Source organism: Diorhabda sublineata, chromosome X (genome assembly GCF_026230105.1).
Source record: "Diorhabda sublineata isolate icDioSubl1.1 chromosome X, icDioSubl1.1, whole genome shotgun sequence".
NCBI lineage: Eukaryota > Metazoa > Arthropoda > Insecta > Coleoptera > Chrysomelidae > Diorhabda > Diorhabda sublineata.
The window spans coordinates 8,227,113-8,245,425 of NC_079485.1; the positions used below are offsets into that span (position 1 = coordinate 8,227,113).

The 18,313-nt window shown below is 29.4% G+C and overlaps 2 protein-coding genes across 5 annotated transcripts in view; one reads left to right on the forward strand and one right to left on the reverse strand.

The window, feature by feature from the left end:
- Window positions 1-5,119, forward strand: part of LOC130450699 (galactosylgalactosylxylosylprotein 3-beta-glucuronosyltransferase P-like) — a 37,748-nt gene extending 32,629 nt beyond the window's left edge. For all 4 annotated transcript variants that reach the window (XM_056789252.1, XM_056789255.1, XM_056789254.1 and 1 more), the window contains 3 exons: window positions 484-644; window positions 2,730-3,020; window positions 3,959-5,119. In XM_056789252.1, coding sequence (XP_056645230.1) covers window positions 484-644; window positions 2,730-3,020; window positions 3,959-4,066 — 560 coding nt within the window. In that variant the 3' untranslated portion in view covers window positions 4,067-5,119. The remainder of the gene's footprint in view (window positions 1-483; window positions 645-2,729; window positions 3,021-3,958) is intronic.
- A 2,978-nt stretch (window positions 5,120-8,097) lies between these two features.
- On the reverse strand, window positions 8,098-17,951 carry LOC130451856 (dentin sialophosphoprotein-like). Its single transcript, XM_056791176.1, has 11 exons — window positions 17,948-17,951; window positions 17,791-17,885; window positions 17,532-17,630; window positions 17,257-17,355; window positions 16,147-16,197; window positions 15,390-15,473; window positions 12,513-12,551; window positions 9,613-9,711; window positions 9,447-9,476; window positions 8,977-9,147; window positions 8,098-8,649 (listed from the first exon to the last, which is right to left on the reverse strand). The coding sequence occupies exons 1-11, from the start codon at window positions 17,949-17,951 to the stop codon at window positions 8,098-8,100; spliced, it is 1,323 nt and encodes a 440-aa protein (XP_056647154.1).
- Window positions 17,952-18,313: the final 362 nt, after the last annotated feature.

The following is an 18,313-nucleotide window of genomic DNA, read 5'->3' on the forward strand; positions in this document are numbered from 1 at the left end:
GGTAAGATCTGTTTTTGATATATACTTAAGAAACGTAATTTGCTTCTGATGAAAATGTTTTTTTCTTTAGCTAAGAAGTACCACATACCCTTCCCTTTCCACTGCTCACCAAAAGTTGTAGAATATTCAAAATATCAAAAAAATTTCGTTGAACCATATTGATCAATGTGTATTTTCGTGTATATTCGTATTACTTTCTTTGAACAGCCAGTAGTTGTTGGTAGCCAGATACGAAGAATATTGTTGGTGGGGAAACAACTGAAAGTTAAATGCCCTGAACCATCAATTCGTTATTGTTTTTGCGAGGAACCACATTTGGTAAAGTTTTTCATGACCAAATGCTCATGTGAAATTGTGATATATTCGTGATGTCTACTATACTATGCATTTCCCATCACGATTTTCAGGACTCTTATCATCACGAAAATTTTACGCTTAATGTTATGAATTATGTGTGCAATCAATTTACTATTGATTTTTCAGCGCCTATGCCTGCTGAATATAAAAATAAAACCAAAGGAGCAAAACCTAGAGGGGTTTCGAATAGAAATAAAGGTATAGAATGGATACGAGAACATGCTAAAACTGGAGTATTGTATTTTGCAGATGACGACAATACATACGATTTGGAATTGTTTAGTGACGTAAGTATTTATTTTCACCGCTCGTATACATAGGTAGATAAATAATGAATTTGATGCCTTGTAACATATAATTGCATCACACTATAGACAACGGTTTTAAAATAGTATTATTCAATTGTACAATCGATCGCCAAACAAAAATTTGGTCCTCATATTTATGTACTACACTTTATTTAACTCACTGTTTGTTTGTTTACGTGGAATTTTCACTGTTTTTCAACAATATATTGACTTGAAATTTCGCGTGCTCTCTCGTTTTCAATGACCATTCATGAGTCAATAAAGAATTGGTGAAATATTGAATAATATTGCATGAATCAATTAACTAGATGCTTATATGAAACAGAATGTTCTATTACACATTTTGGTCATTCAATAATAAATGTTTAATTGTGATTGCTCCGGAACACCCACACTTTATAATATTACTATGTTCATTTACTCGTAATTATTTGTTTACTTATTACAACAATTTTTAGAATAATTTTAACTTTATTACCGTGTACATTAGTATTCATGATATCGTAATACTGAATTTCAACTTTATTCAATAGAGGACTTTTTAGCTAATTATCATAAAGCTCATATATAAAAAACTTTCCTTTATACTTCTGTACATATTTATTAACATCGGCATCTATTATTATTAAAATTATAATTTATATTAGTATAACTTCATATATTCCAGATATAGTGCCATATGCAAGGGTTTCCATACATAATTACTACTGATTTTATTTCACCTATAAAAATATCTCTCAAACTCAGTTAGTTGAAAAACTGATTTCAAATATGCTATGTTAAAGTTAAGGACAGAATATATAAGAACAAATTTTGTAATATTCATTATTTTACAATAATCGAGTACTTTTTAATTTGGTAATATTGACTAATATTAAGAGCATTGGAAAAATGTATGTCCCATGCTAAACAAATTAAGTTAATATCTTTTCATTACCTGTTTTCATTTGTATTTTCAGAAATTTGGAGATTAGAGTATTACTTATTATATTTCATTGATCTTTTACCAACAAGTAATTTCTTCTAATTTGTGGTAGGTACTAATATCTACACATAGTGGAAAATTTTACCAACTAGACAAATATCATTTCTGGTTGGTAAAAAACCTACATCAATCTACTGACCACAAAGATTACAACACTACAACATAATTGTTTAACTCTCAAGGTATACCTATTTGAGTCAATAATTTTGAAATTACGAAAATATATAAACCACATGAAGCAAAAAATTGCACATCGTGGCACAGATGCAGTAATAAAGGGAGAGCTAATAAAACAATTTAATCCACCTTATTTGCAATTGAAATTACTATGAAATATCTTCGTTGATGTTGGATTATCTGTCATGTTTCTAGTGCAAATTGTTAGATTTATTATTATGCATCCGCAACCTACAATTTTCCTATTTTAATAGACTAAGAAGTACATTTTAAAACCAATTATATTAACAATTAGATAGTTTAGAAAAATAAATCAAATATAATTACTTAATATAGGATTTGTCTGTTGTGGTTCTCCATCTACATTGCCAAGATTTTCTCTATGAGCTACAGTTTCAACTGAATAACTGCGGGGAAGTATTCAATGAATTTCATTAAAATTTCCATTTTCATCTCGACATTTTGTTTTGATCAATGGACAGTATAAAGAGCATTTTTTCATATAGAAGCCACCTAGTCGTCATTTCATTGTATATATTGACAGAAAAGATTAAAAGGTTTAGAAAATTATAAATTTGATGACAAAAGTATTCAAAAATTACTTCTATAGCTGATATAACCAATATATGTTTTTAAACAGTCAAAAATTGAAAACGTCTTTGCAATTGAATGTGTCTGTCATCCCTTTTCACTGCCCTGGTATTTATATTTAACGTGAGAGAATTAATTTTATCTTGTTAGTTATATGTTTGGGATAAGACATAGTTCAGGCAGCTTATCGTCAACAACAGCTGCCTTTTTGTTCTTAAATGCGTTAGTATATATTTCAATAGTGTTAAAAGTTGCGGATTCTTCAATAACTGATTCAAAATTTTTTGGATTTAATAACTTTCTTGTTTTAGATAAGATACACAAAACGAGTATCAATGTTTCCAGTGGGATTAATTACAAAAGCAGGAGTAAGTTCTCCTATTGTTAAGCATGGAGTTTTTGCCGGTTTCTATGATGGATGGATTGGTGGCAGAAAATTTGCTGTTGATATGGCTGGTTTTGCAGTTTCTGTAGAATTTCTACTTAAACGCCCTACCGCTAAGATGCCTTTTAAACCAGGTTTTGAAGAAGATGGATTTTTGAAGAGTTTGTCTCCTTTTGAACCTAGAGATGTTGAGTTACTAGCGTCTAATTGTACAAAAGTAAGATAATTAATAATACATAAAAGGAAATACTAAAATTTTCAAAATGATAGAACAAATCAAAAAAATCAAAAACGTTTCATAATATGTAGATTCTTGTAGGATTACATTTATTTATGTGATTTTTTTGAAACAAATTTCCAGAAAATTTATTTTATAATACTATATTATTCACAGTTTTGTTCAATTAATATACAATGAAAGCCTTTCCACCAAAAATAATGTAAATCTTGCTTTCATTACATTTGGATAATATCATATCATATTTTTCGCGCCATTTGATTTGATCCACATGCAATAATTGAAGCAGAAACATCTCACCTCTATTCCATATATTATATACATCAAACATTTTTATTTCCGAAAAAACTTATTTTACTTTACCACTCAGGGCCAATATAGCCTAATACATACTTGCAATGACATATAGTTTTTTTCTTATTATGTAAGCAAATATCAACAGCATCAGCATACCAGTAATTTCTATACATAAATACTTGCAAACTTCTTTACACATAGTTAGTAGTTCATAATTATTAGAATCACATTTAAAACTTACTCATGTTTCGATAACCACTGTTATTTATTTTATATATATACTTTATTATTGTTCCACCAGTATTTTGTACAATGCGTTTACTTTATATATATTTAGATACATCAATAACATTCTTATTGATTTGTTGAAGAATTTATGTGAGAACAATCTACTCTAGTATTTAACACACTGTTTACACTACCACCACACTTCAACACTCACAATTACACTGTGTAGTGATAGTATAAACAGTGGGTCCAGCACAAGTATTAGTAGGTACCTCAAGTATTTTCAGTTACAGACATTAACAAATTAATTCATAGTCAATCATAATCAATATTGGTTCCATTTTTAGCTCACTGTATCATGAAAGAATACTTACTATTTTTACTTGTTTCAGATATTGGTATGGCACACACAGGCAAAGAAAAATGAACCGTCGTTGCCTCTAGATATGGTTAAACATAATAATACAAACCTCATAATGCTCAAAAAAATTTTAGTCTAGTCTAAGATTGTTTAAATTTTAACATAACGCGCATGTTAAAAAACTACTTATGAAAGTGATCACGCTATATAATGGCAGTTGTTTAAAGTCCATTCGAAATGTACATAGGGCAGAAAATAATTTTTTTATGTTCAAATATGTTGAAGTGAAAAGAAGTTTAATTTTTATTTATTTGCGAGTTATATGCAGTCGAAAAGTTGTCGAAATATTGTTCATATTCAAAAGTAAAAATCTAATATGTAGTAAATTTACCATACTTATCAATAGTTTTAACATCATGTTCAATCCTCAAATTATAAATCTATTTGTTTCCTAAAATTAAATTTCATACACTATTTCAGATATACTACGTATTTCTTCTACTACTACGCAATTTAAGGTGCTTTTTTTGATACTTTAAAGTTCATATTTTGCTTATTTCTAAAATAATTTGCTCAGTATTTTTTTGTTTCACTACGTTTGGCATATGAAAATTTCTTTGCAGAGTGTATGAAGAGCTCATTATAATTATTAAGTAGTGTTCCAATTGAAGTTATGAATTGGATTGGTTTTGACAGAGCCGCTTTATGACATGTTTGTTTATCCAGTTCTCGTTAGTATGGGAGAAAATTTAACATATATTATTTGGGTTTATTGAAAAATGAATATCGGGGTAACTTTACTCGACTGTTTCCATAGAACTGCTTGTTAATGACTCACCAAATAATAATCTCCAAGGGTTTTTTGTGTTCACTATAACCAAAAGTTTATTTCACTTTATAACGTTTGGTGAATGTTCGATAAAGTATATCAACAGTTTTTCAATTGTATTTGTTTTAGTTTCTTGTCTTTTCCTTGCTATTTATTAATGAAAATATTTTTTTAATGAACGCACTTTAATTAAGTGTTGAAAGATATCATAGTAACATGATTGTGATAATCAATATGTATCCCATTTAATTAATTTTAGTTGTCAAGAATGGGGCTGTGGACGAATTTTATACCTACACTAATTTTAAAATACATGCAATATACACAATCATGTAGATATTGAAATAAATATATTTATTGCAACACGTTTTATTTTCTTTTTTCCCTTACAATTTTTCCAAACTGAAAGTATTTTTTGCTTTCAATTAACATTTGAATCTTAATTCTTGAACTAAATAAACAGTACATATTTAAGTGTAAATGTATTAAAAATAGAAGAAAACTATCAGGTAGTGAACAGAGAGGAAAGAATAAAAATACTAGCTGCACGTTTATTCGCACAAACTTATTTGTTACAAGTTTTTATTATTTGTGTGAGATACTGAAAGGAAGAAATGTATAACGAAAAGTGTAACGTTTCTTTGGAAAATGATAACTCTTTATTAAACTATAAATCCAAGCTTTCGAGGAAGTAAGTCATGATAGAAGTTAGGTTTACGAATTATGATTCATATTGAATATGTAGGTACGTTATAATATTTAAGTTGGTTGAAAACTCATGAATACGTAAAAATATGTGATTAGACTTAGACAATGAACATATTTTCACAAAATACCATGTGATGTAGATAATTCAAATCAATAGTTTGAGATTAACCTGTGTGAATTTCTGTCGATGTATCATGTGCTTGAGTTGGATAGCAAAGACTACCCGTTTTGGGGTATAATATATATGTATAAATTTGTACTTATTTATGCTATATTTAATTAATTAAGAATTATTTGTGAACTGGAGAGCATGACTTTCATTCATGATGAGAAAAATTCGTAATTATTTAACCAAACATAAAATATTGTTTAATAATAGGTGAAAAAAAGGAAGGGATCAAATTTAAACATTGCATAGACAGCTGTTATTGCACTGACTTAATCTGTTTGTTAAAAGGGGGTTGAAATTATATCTTCACACACAAAGGAACGTACACAGAATATGTTGCCTTTGAAATTAAATTGGACGTACTTGAAGAAGTGTTAGCATTATAAAATAAAACGATTTGTACACAGTGAATAAAACAGCTCTGGTAATTATTTATTTTTTTTATTCAGAATACAATCTTTATAAAAACTATCAAACTATCAGCAATATTGAAATAAGAAAAACTATATGAATTATCAATATGTCGAACAGAAAAACTATATGAATTATCAATATGTCGAACAGAAAAACTATATGAATTATCAATATGTCGAACAGAAAAACTATATGAATTATCAATATGTCGAACAGAAAAACTATATTAATTATCAATACTTTGAACAGAGAAACTAACAAATTAACAAAATTATAATGGCACAAACGCTACCAAGAAATTGAACATTTGGTTGAATCTACTCCACTTCAGAATAGTCATTCACGAGTATGATTCACCTGAAAATTAACACAACTCATTAATAATTGTTATCCGTGGAAACTTTACAACTATCAAGGAGGTGTGCCTATGAAATTCTCTTTCAATAACTCCTCTATCTTCAGCCTTACATATTATTGTAAATTTTGCAATAGGCCTCCTAACGTTATTTCATTTATATCAATTCTGTGCTACATATCTCATATAGAACTACTATTCTTCTCTTATTGTCCTACGTCATCTGAGAGTATCTCTTTGTTCGTCTCTCCTACCAAGGTCTTCTTTGTTAAATTACATTATTCCATCTGTCATTTGTCTGCAATTGTTACCTGTGAGGCCCCATTTGAGTCTGCCTAAACGATCTTGGACATCTTTGATTTCTATTCTATATATTTCCTTCTGTAAATGGGCTATTTTGTTCATTTCTTTGTTATTAGTGTCAACGTTTGTTAACAGTATATACTATGTATTTGAAAGTTTCACTGAGCATACCCTTGTCTTTAGATATTGTAGTAATTTGATGTTAAATACCCTGCTTCAGTTTTTAATATCCTGTGACATTATTCTCCCTCATGAAGATATTGATATTAAAAATTATTTTTCAATGAATCTATAATTTTTTACATTTTTTAACACCCCAGTTATAAAATACGGTTTAGGAGGTTTATCATTCTTCATCTTATAAAGAGCAGTTTCATTTCTTTATGACAGGTAGTTCTCCTCTTCGTAATTTTTATCGAGGATTATGAATTTTTTGAGTTGTTTTTAAATGTATACTTCTTAGCAAAAGTTTTCTATTATTTCGGACATCTTATTCACAATTCGTTCTTCTGTTCCATACTCATCTTCTGTAGTGTGAGTGGTTGTCCTCAAGTTACTTATATACTGCTTTTGCTAGTTTGTACTTTATGAATTCTATTTACCTACACTTAACTTATTCATGTATCTTAACTGTCAGGATATTCTCCAATGTATTTTTATTCTCTCTTATTTTACTCTGATTCGTTCTTTTCATTATATTTTTAAAACCTTATATTTCTGTCTACTTATTATCGAGGTAAGTTGAAGAATATGTTTACTTTTGAGTAATATTCCATTTTTAGGTTTTTTCCCTTTAACGTTCCTGTTGATAGTTCCGAAATTTGCTTTCACTTTTATGGCATTTTTTCCTTGTCTTTCCTCATAATATAATTTTTGTTTATTATAATTGCTATATATTCTCATGTATCATCTATATCTTCATCATCGCATTTTCTTGTTGGGATTTGAATTATATCTATCCTGCTAGTTGATTCAGCTATTATATACTGTATTCTGTTCGATGTGATTTTTAGTTAGAAACTGTTCTAGATACCAGAAATGCTTGATTCTAAATATTTGATAGATACAACAAACCACATCTAGGTACTTCTTTAAGCAGATAAAGGTGTATTAAGTTGATTACATTTTAATGAGAAAGTTCAAATAAATAACTTGAATTTATGGGAGATATAACATAAATTAGTATTTCGAGTAGATAGTAACATAGAATTTTCAATTTTAGCGGAAATAAATTAGATTAAAACACATAAATAATGAATAAAAATAGCTTGGTATAACAGAATTAGATAATATGGTATTGAAAAGACGGAAAAAGACAAATGGCTCAATATGCAAACTTAATAGGATAGCCATGTATGACCATTTCCTACCTGTAAAGTTGAGAGTATCTTTTTAAACTGGAGATATTGCCTCGTCTGCAGACGGCTCGTCTGAAAAGGCTGGAGACCTTTTCTCGCCTGAGGATGCTCGAGATCCTATCTCATCTGTGGAGGTTTGTGAGCGTTCTCCATCTGAGGAAACTTGAGGTTGTTCCTCGTCTGGAGTGGGTGTATGCGGTAGACTGACTTGAGAGGTTAGAGATTGCTTCTCATCTGAAGATTGTATATCATCTGAAGAAAAATGACGCTGTTTCTGCTCTGTATCACGAGACTGGTTCTCATCTAGAGAGCTTGCAGACTGTTCATCTGAAGAGGTTGAGGACTGTCTCTTCATTGCCGAAGGTGAGCAGTCATACTCGTCTGAAAAGTCTGGATGTTGTTTATTTTTTTTAGAAGACGCCAGATGCAATTTCTCCTTCGAAGATGCTGCATGCTGTTTCTCCGTTGAAGATGCTGCATACTGTTCCTCGTTCGGAGAAGCCGGAGAATCTGTATTGAAGGGAGAGGCTGTAGAACCTGTCTCGTTTGGATATGTCGCATACTTCAATACTTTCAAAGATAGACCCTGTGAAACATTTTTAGTATTAGAAAGTGAATAGGTTATAATGGACAATTATCATCTTTCTTTTTTTTTCGTAAGTAGGGATTTAAATTACAATGACTATTATGTAGCAATTGAAACTAAAAAGTAGTTCTTGAATTTGTTTCAGGCTGTTCTGGAAAAGATTGAATAAATCAGAAAAAGGAAAAAATTAATAGTAATTTTAAGGAAATTCATTGTTCTTTTTGCCATTTCTAGAGTGCCAGAAAGTTTATTTCAAATTTCATTGAATGAGTATACAAGTATTCCATTTTTACTAATTTATACATATATCTTCAATTTACCACTGACCAAATCTGTGTATGTTTTTTTTATTACATATCTGATGATTCCTAATTTACTACTATCTACTTGAATATTCGAATATTTACATATAGGATCTTCAACACTTACGGATCTAAATGTACTGTGTTCACTTGAACTGGACAGCAAATGGAACACAGATTCTTTCGAGCTCTCATCCTATAAAATATTGTTTGAATTAGAAACTTAGATTATAAAAGGGAACTAATTTTTCTTTCTCTCCTCTAAATTTTTTAGGCCGCAGAAAAATTTAATTTATTTGGAGATTGGAGTATTTTATGAATGCAAGTATCAATCAAGAAAAAGTTTTGAAGCATCTTTTTTCCGGAATTTCCGGTTTCTTATTTTTATATGAATATTATTTCCTATCTCTCCGATTTCTAGTTAATATTTTTATTTTTGCCAATCCCAATTTTTTGTTAAAATTTTTAATCTTATTTTTATATAATGATACTTACTGATATCTCAATAACGTCCTCATCGTAAGCCTGCGAAATATGAATTAATCAGAAAGTGGAAAATTTTATTGAGCAATACAAGTAAAAAATATGACTTCTATTACCTTTTTTATATGCTAACTTTCAAAAATTAGTATACTACAACTTTATAAAATATTATACTTACTGGTCTATTGTCAACAGGTATCATTGGAATGCATTGCCTCATTGAAATTTCTGGTAGATTATTCAAAGATTTTCTCAAACTTTCAGCATCAAAGGTCTCCTACAAAATATTGTATGTATTAGAAATTATGACTATCTATAATCGTCAAAAATTAATTATTGTCATCATTCTTCAATTCAAAGTATGCAGTAAATGCGCATGTCTTATCATAAAAAAATTTGTACTCCTTTGAGACGACTGGTGTTTTTATCCGATGTCTCCCATTTCAAGTATCTTTTGAACCATTCATTTATACACAAAGTTTTTCCAATTCAAAGCCGAGCAAAATCTTTCCTATATTCTTGTTGGAAATCATGAATTTTCTTTAATCAACAGCCATATATTCTAATCAAAACCCTAAATGGTTATTGCGATTAATATTAATATATTAACCAAATACATGTATGTGCGATAGATTTTTGTAGGTATACTTATGTCATTCTGTCAACTAGATATTTTTTTTCTTGAAGCGTATATTAATATCTATCTACTATTACTCTCAGCAGCATAGACTGAGAAATATTCCATTATTTCACTAGTAAAATAATGAGTTCTCATTATTGAAGTGTCATTTTAATACTTTCTAATTTTTGGTTTGCGAGTTTTGTATATTCTATTCAAGAACTTGTATGCCTGTAGTAGTAGTAGTAGTATGCCAGTTATTATAAGAAATCCCCGCAAATCATATTTTTTTTCAAAATCAATAAATAGATAAATTAAGATTACAAAACCTTGGCAGTAGATGTGTGAACTCAACACATAAGCACCTTCAATTTCTAGTAATATATTTATTTTTATTGATTTCTAATATTTGGTTGTATTTTTGATATGTAAAAGATTTACCAACTCCATATCAACGACATCCAAATTAGCGCCCGACAAATGTTTGTTTGAATCACTTTTGACTGAAGCCTTTGCAGCATACACATTCTACAAAATAATCAATGAATTAGAAATCGATAATCAAGAAATACAGGCTAATGTTATGATCCTTCTTATCTCCTTCCCTATCTGCAGGTTGAATTTTTTTGAGACAATTTATTGCAATAAACAAAAAGTGTATTCTCGAAAAAGTTTTCTTGGAAGAATGAACATCTTCAATTTTTTTTCTTTTTTCCCAACTGCTCATTCCAATTATCATGTTTTTTGATATTTTTTCAAACCAAAATTGGTTTATATCTTATGTTGTTGGAGATCATCTAGCAAATTATTTTGTGCCTTTTTTATATGGAATTCTTCCAATATGCCGTTAATATTTTAGGACTGTGTTTTCTAGAATCTTAGTTATATTATAGTATTAGGTTCTTCACCTATTCTTTCTAGTACATTTGAACGTCTAAGCATATAACCACAAGAAAATATATCATCCTCTAATGAACATCTCCTTATTACTCACTTTGATTAATCATGGAAAACATTTGATATATTTTTATGATTCCGAGACAAAACGTGCCTTTAATGCAAATGAATTAGCCATATTAACTGCTCAAAAACAACAACATGCCCTCCATGTAAACAAATTTACGATATAATTATAATCAAAACAACCCTTACGATAAAATTCATAGTTACTAAACACACAAATACCGAGCCTATTAAAAAAGCTGTAACAAAAGGTAACTCCATAAATTCAAAAGCATAACCAGAAAATGTAGATAAAACAATACATTATGACAAAACAGTTGCAGTACCTAGTAAGGAACCTTAAAAAATCGATGTAGATATTAATATGAAACACACAATATCCAAAATCTTGAAGAACATGTTAGTATTCAATTCCACCATAATTAGAAGGATTCCTAGATACAATATCCTCTTAGTATTAAAAATTTATTCAATCCTTTTGAAACTTTTACTCGATATAACAAAAATTGACATCAAAAAAATTGGAGATCTAGTTTTTCCATTGAATATAGAAAAGTGAAGGCAAGTTGTATAACAAATAAAAACTACAGTAACGATAGAGACATTTGGACCTCTAGTGAAAAGAGAACCATAATAATGTGGCTAGATACAACAATAGAGAAAATAATATCAGAAAATTATAGTTATTTTCATGCAAATAGTTGAAAAACTTTTATTGCTCGAAGTAACGATTTACCAAGAACAGAGTTAGGAACAAGCTTTCATGTTCTACCAAACTGAGAACCTACTTTTGACGATCTAGTTGAATTGATAAATGAAATTCTCATTTGGCGACATTCATGTACACAATATCTTTTCTGGTTCAGATAACTAAATTATATATAGGAGGAATTTGACAAACATCCCTACGTGTCCATTGGAGTGTATGTACTATTTATTGTCAAACATGTAGAGGTGGATATAAAATAAATTTGATTTCAGAAACTTATATACTCATAAAAATAGATCTTTTCTCTTTAAACTCTTGAGTACACGCTGCCCACTTGTTTTTATGTCACGCTTGTTTGGGATCCCGATGGAACTCAATCGATTATCTATTGGTGATATTGTGATCGTCCTCGATTCGTTGCAAACTCAATTCTTTATAGATTTCTGTTACTCAGCATTCGGCGCATAGAAAAAGTTGCCAAATGCCTCTATTTGCTGTGTTGGAAAACCTTAAATTGATCTCAAAAAATAAAGATGTCCAATCCATGTTTCAAATTATTCGAATCACTGCAAAAGTCCTCACACTTGTTTACTTCTTTTACTTCAACTTATATCATTATATGGTAACAGACATTTACTTGAAAAATACTAAAATTACTGAAAAAATGGATATTCCTTTAATTTTCAACTACTCTTCTGTCTATATAAATTTATGCCGTTAATTCCCAACGCACAAAAATATACTAGTGATATACTAATTTCCCAACCATGTAAATGCATGGACTCACCTTATTAGCAACATTTCTTGAACTTTCTCCCCTGTCATCCTACAAAAGATGGAATGAATCAGAATGTGGAAAATTTTAATTATCAACAAAAGTAAGAGAAAATATTTTTGATTCTGATACATTGTTAGGTACCACTGTACCAACAAAAAATTACAGCGTTTGGTTCTTCAAGTCTTCTTCTTCGTTGGTACATAAACAGCTCGAAGGACCAGACTGTAGTTATTGGAAAGTTACAATTTCAAATGTTGCAATAGGGTACTTGTATTTTTTAAAATGTTATTTTTTTGTTTATTTTATAACTTCTTGATATAAAATAATGTCAGAAAATAAAATATTTAATTAAAAGTGAAAAAATAATACCTAAATATTTAATTGAAAAATTTTAAATTTTCAACTGCATAAGTTTTAATGAAAACATTGAGCAGTTGTCTGCTTGATGCTCACAAGGTTATCGTTGCCAGCAACGTAGCGTTTGCTGCTATAATCCAGTTATTATTCATTACATATATATATATATATATATATATATATATATATATATATATATACAGTGCTTTTCAGATAAAAGTATCCACCTTTAATAACTTCTGTAATACTGGTATTTAGAAAAAATCCAAAAACACGTCAATTTATGTTGGTAGGGGCAAGCATTATGGCTTATTTAAACTTACTGGAAAAGCCACCCCCTCACCCCTAGCAGCATCCCCTTTATTTTTTAAATTACTTTTCATATTTTTTATGTAAAATTTGGATACTCCTCTTTGAGCTGATTTCAAAAATGTATAATACTTCTACTACCAGTAAATCTTCGGAAAGGTTATCATCATTTTCTATTATTGTTGTAATACGTGGGTCAACCCCTTCCCTGAGTAACTCAAGATATGATTCACCATTTAAATTTCCGTTGATGAAGAAAGGTCCGACAATGTGGTCACCTAGGATACCACACCAAACGTTTAACTTTTGAGGATGTTGTGTATGGAGTTCACGCATAATATGTGGATCACTTTCAGCCCAATATCTACAATTATGCCTACTTACTAAACCATTTAATGACCATGAGCATTCATCAGAAAAGCAAATATTGTTTAACAATTGTGGATTGTTATTGATAATTTGCGTCATTGATTCGCAAAACTCTAGACGACGATCAAAATCATCTTCATTCAATTCGTGCACCAACTTAACTTTGTATGGGTGGTACTTGAATTTATGTAGAACTCGGAAAACTGTAGAAGATGAAACACCGATCGCTCTACTTATTGTTGACAACGATTGGGGTTGTTGAGCCTCTAAGCTGACTAAAATTGCCACTCGGATTGCTTCGTTTGTGCTCTTAAAAGAAAAATTATTTATCTCATAAACTAACCACTTTAACCTACAAGTATTATACATTTTTGAAATCAGCTCAAAGAGGAGTATCCAAATTTTACATAAAAAATATGAAAAGTAATTTAAAAAAATAAAGGGGATGCTGCTAGGGGTGAAGGGGTGGCTTTTCCAGTAAGTTTAAATAAGCCATAATGCTTGCCCCTTCCAACATAAATTGACGTGTTTTTGGATTTTTTCTAAATACCAGTATATATATAAAAACTATATATATATATATATATATATATATATATATATATAGTTTTTAAAAGAAAGATAAATTTTGACGTTTCGTCTTAAAACTTAGTTCCAATAAGAAAAGTTAATTTTTCCTTGGTTTCCACATCTCAAATATATTAAATTTATTAGAATTTACAAAATAGAGCTATAAATTTTACTTAAATTATTTAGATTTTATCATTAATAGGTTTTTCGTTCTTATGAATGTGAACCATTTCTAAAAATTCCCTTTATCGTGTATTAGATTCCGTTTCAAGAATTTTTTAATCTTTATAATTGAATTGATGATTTTTTTATATCTCATGGTTCGTTAATGCAGTTCTATTTTTTTATCGTATTGATGGCCTCTTAGTCTATTTTCTAAATACTGAGATGTTTGCCCTATATAGACAGCGTCACAATTAGTGGCAACTACAGCCTTCCCACATTCTAGACTTTTTAAAAGGAGTGAGATTAACAGATCAGCTGTAAACACTGGGTTCCCCAGTATTGCAGCAAGAAAGGGGGACATAATAGACCCTTTGGGTCGCAGTGTATACGTTACCCCAAAATCCATACATATATAATATTAGATTTCAATTTTCCACCTAAGGGGTGGTCTGGAGGGTTAATTTGGCCTAGGGTCGCAAGTAACTTATATCCCAGACTGATTATTACCATGGAAATCTTTCCTACTTAAATGATTATTACTCAATGAAGAAGACTGTAAAAGGGCCCAGGAGTGTAATCTTTAGTACAAAGTACAGTTATAAAAAAGTGCTTCTATAGTAATCGCATTTTGTATTCAGTTAATAGAATAACTTGTATTTCGGACACGGCAACAAATAAATAAATAATTTGTGACAAAGTTTTAAAATTTGATACAAAACTCGCAAAGTTTGTTTCAATTAAAACTCATAAGTTTCGAACTCAAGGGTTTCGTGTACAAAGTGCTTAATTATTAATAATTAATCAATTAAATATTAATGGTCGAGAAGATTTGAGCATTGGTAATTGCTCATATAAAACATTCCATACATTTTTAAATTTGTATTTCATGCTTTGCAGTAAGATACTAGTTTGAAATCTTGGTAATTTATATTCGATTTCATACTAAATCTAACCAAAGTAATCATATTAAATCAGCAAACTAGAGTTATTTTTTCTCACTAAACTCCACTCATTATATACCAATTAATAAATAAAAAAACATTTTAGATATTCCCAAATATCACATTTTCAGATTTTATATAGTCCGTCCCAAAATATACGATGAATAGTACCTACCAGACTACTTGCAGCTGGTCTGGCTTCGTGCGATTCATCTATTCTTCTTATTTTCAAGCGGGACTCTCTTTCGTCACTGTCACTCTACAAAGTATTTTATGAATTAGAAACTGTGAATTTTAATAATCAACGTTGATTAAATATTGAACCAATATTTCTGCCATGCGTCATTTTGAACATTGAATTTTCAATTCCATGAATTTCAAGTTTTTACAAGAATCAATACAATTTAATTTAATATAATTTAAATTAATATAACAAATACTACATAGATACATAAATTAAAACAAGAGTTTCGAATTTCAATGTGCATTTCGCAAATAAAGATGGGCATAAATATGTTATGCTGAATCAATATCATGGGATTAAATTAGTGTGACACAAGGACAGTTATGGTAATGTCGTGATAAAAAAGTTGATTGTAAAATTGTAATAAAGCAAAGATAGAAGATGCCTGGTGTTCTCCTTCTCTCAATTCCTGTTAGTTTTTTATCACCCTCACCCTGAGCTCCACAGGAGTATTGGTAATTGTTGATATAATATAATCGATAAATTATCTGATCGTTTTCAACAATTGGTTCAAAATGTTAACTCATATCTAACGAAATAACAATAACTAAACCTGCACATGCTTTGTCAGGTTTATGTCTAACGATTCGTATTCCAAGTATCACAATTTATTAATTTATATAAAATATTAGAAAAATTATTAATTAATTTGAAATTAAGTACTAAATAAATTTCTTATATTACTTACATTGGAATCTAGTTTCCTTACTTTAGATCTTCTGGTTTCAGTAATCTTGTCCTACAAAATATTGTTAGAGTTAAAACATGAAAACTTTAATAATCGACGGAAGGAAATTGATGTTATTTTATAAATATCGAAGATTCTGGTATGGTAAATTCAGAAAATATTCAATTAAATTCTAAGCAAAATTAAAATTAAATGTATACATAAAAATTATCTTTTAAGTCTACAATATTTAGAAGATTTCTTAATCTGCAAAAAATATTTTAAGTATAAGAGGGCTGCTTTGAGATTGTATATATCTTATTTGGATTTTTTCAAGAGAAAATACCTAGTGACAAAATTTCTGAGCCAAAAATTATGATGGCAAAGAGAGATAATTCTATTCATATCTCATACCGTATAATCAATCTTGTGCATAGATTGTCAATGTTGTGTTTCATATTTTTATATTTATTTGTATTATTTAAAAAGGGCCTATTTTGTGGATTCTTAATGTTTCTAACTTTTCATTTCCAGCTCAAATAGATGGCTGGAATTTATGGTATATTAAAGTAGTATATTACTAACTTTTTGTTTAGAGGAATGTGCACTTTCCTCTTGAAAAGGTTTCTCTTTGGCGGGTTTCTTAGCAACTTTTTATTTATTCTCACGCAGCCCTCTTACATAAATAATGGACTTTTCCATAAAAAATATTATATGACTTAGAAAGTGAAATTGTTTATCCCCAAGAGAAGGAAACTACGATTATCTATAAGTGAAGATGGTAGATGTATTGGTTAAGTTGGGTTAGATATTGGTTACTGCTAATATCTCATATTTACATTTTTTAATGATTTCATTACTTTTTTAGTGCAAATTCAAATATTTATGTGTAAGATGAATCTTATTGCTACTACAACTTACATGTGTCATATGAACTTTTTTGACATGAAATTTTTTCTTGGACTTGAGGAAGCTACTAGTAGGACTGAAAATTTCCTATAAAATATTGTATAAATCATAATCTGAGAATATCCAGACGCTTGTAGCATGAAAATGATTATTTCATTAATTTTTCGATACAAATTAAATTATTTATGGATGAATAGTACCTGATTATTTAATATTACTTACGTCAGGTACAGATTTAGATGGATGAGTAGGATCATCTTCATCGGAATCGTCAGAACTGTCCAATTTATTTTCAATAAGTTTTTTGGTAACTTGCCCTTTCTGAAAATTTTAATAATTAAAGGAGGAAACTAATATTCTTCTAAACATAAGTATGGCGGACACATGAAGTAATAAAGGAAGACGCTTGTAGCATTAAAATGATTCTTTCATTGATTTTTTATGCAAAAATAAGTAATTATAGATAAATAGTACATAATTATCTTACAATTACTTACATTTGGTTCAGATTTAGATGGATGAGTAGGATCATCTTCATCAGATTCATCAGAGCTGTTCAATTCACTTTCAACAAGTTTTTTGGTAGCTTTTTTTCCCTGAAATTTTTAATAATTAATGGGAGGAAACTAAAATTCTTTTAAAAATAAATGAGGCAGACACATGGGGTACCTTATAATGACAGACGCTTGTCGTTTATGTTTATGCAAATTCGAATATTTATGGATGAATAGTATCTAGTTATCTTACATTACTTACTCCTGCTACAGATTTAGATGGATGAACAGGGCTATCTTCATCGGATTCATCAGAACTGTTCAATTCACTTTCATCGAGTTTTTTGGTAACTTGTGCTTTCTGAAAATTTTAATAATGGAAAAAAACTAATATTCTTCTGAAAATAAGTATGGCAGACACATGGAGTGACAATGTCAGACGCTTGGGGCACGAGTTTGATTACTTGATTAATTTTTTGATGCTAATTCAAATATTTATGTATGAACAGTACCAGATTATCTTATATTACTTACTCCTGATACAGATTTAGATGAATGAACAGGGCTATCTTCATCGGATTCATCAGAACTGTTCAATTCACTTTCATCGAGTTTTTTGGTAACTTGTGCTTTCTGAAAATTTTAATAATGGAAAAAAACTAATATTCTTCTGAAAATAAGTATGGCTGACACATGGAGTGACAATGTCAGACGCTTGGGGCACGAGTTTGATTACTTGATTAATTTTTTGATGCTAATTCAAATATTTATGTATGAACAGTACC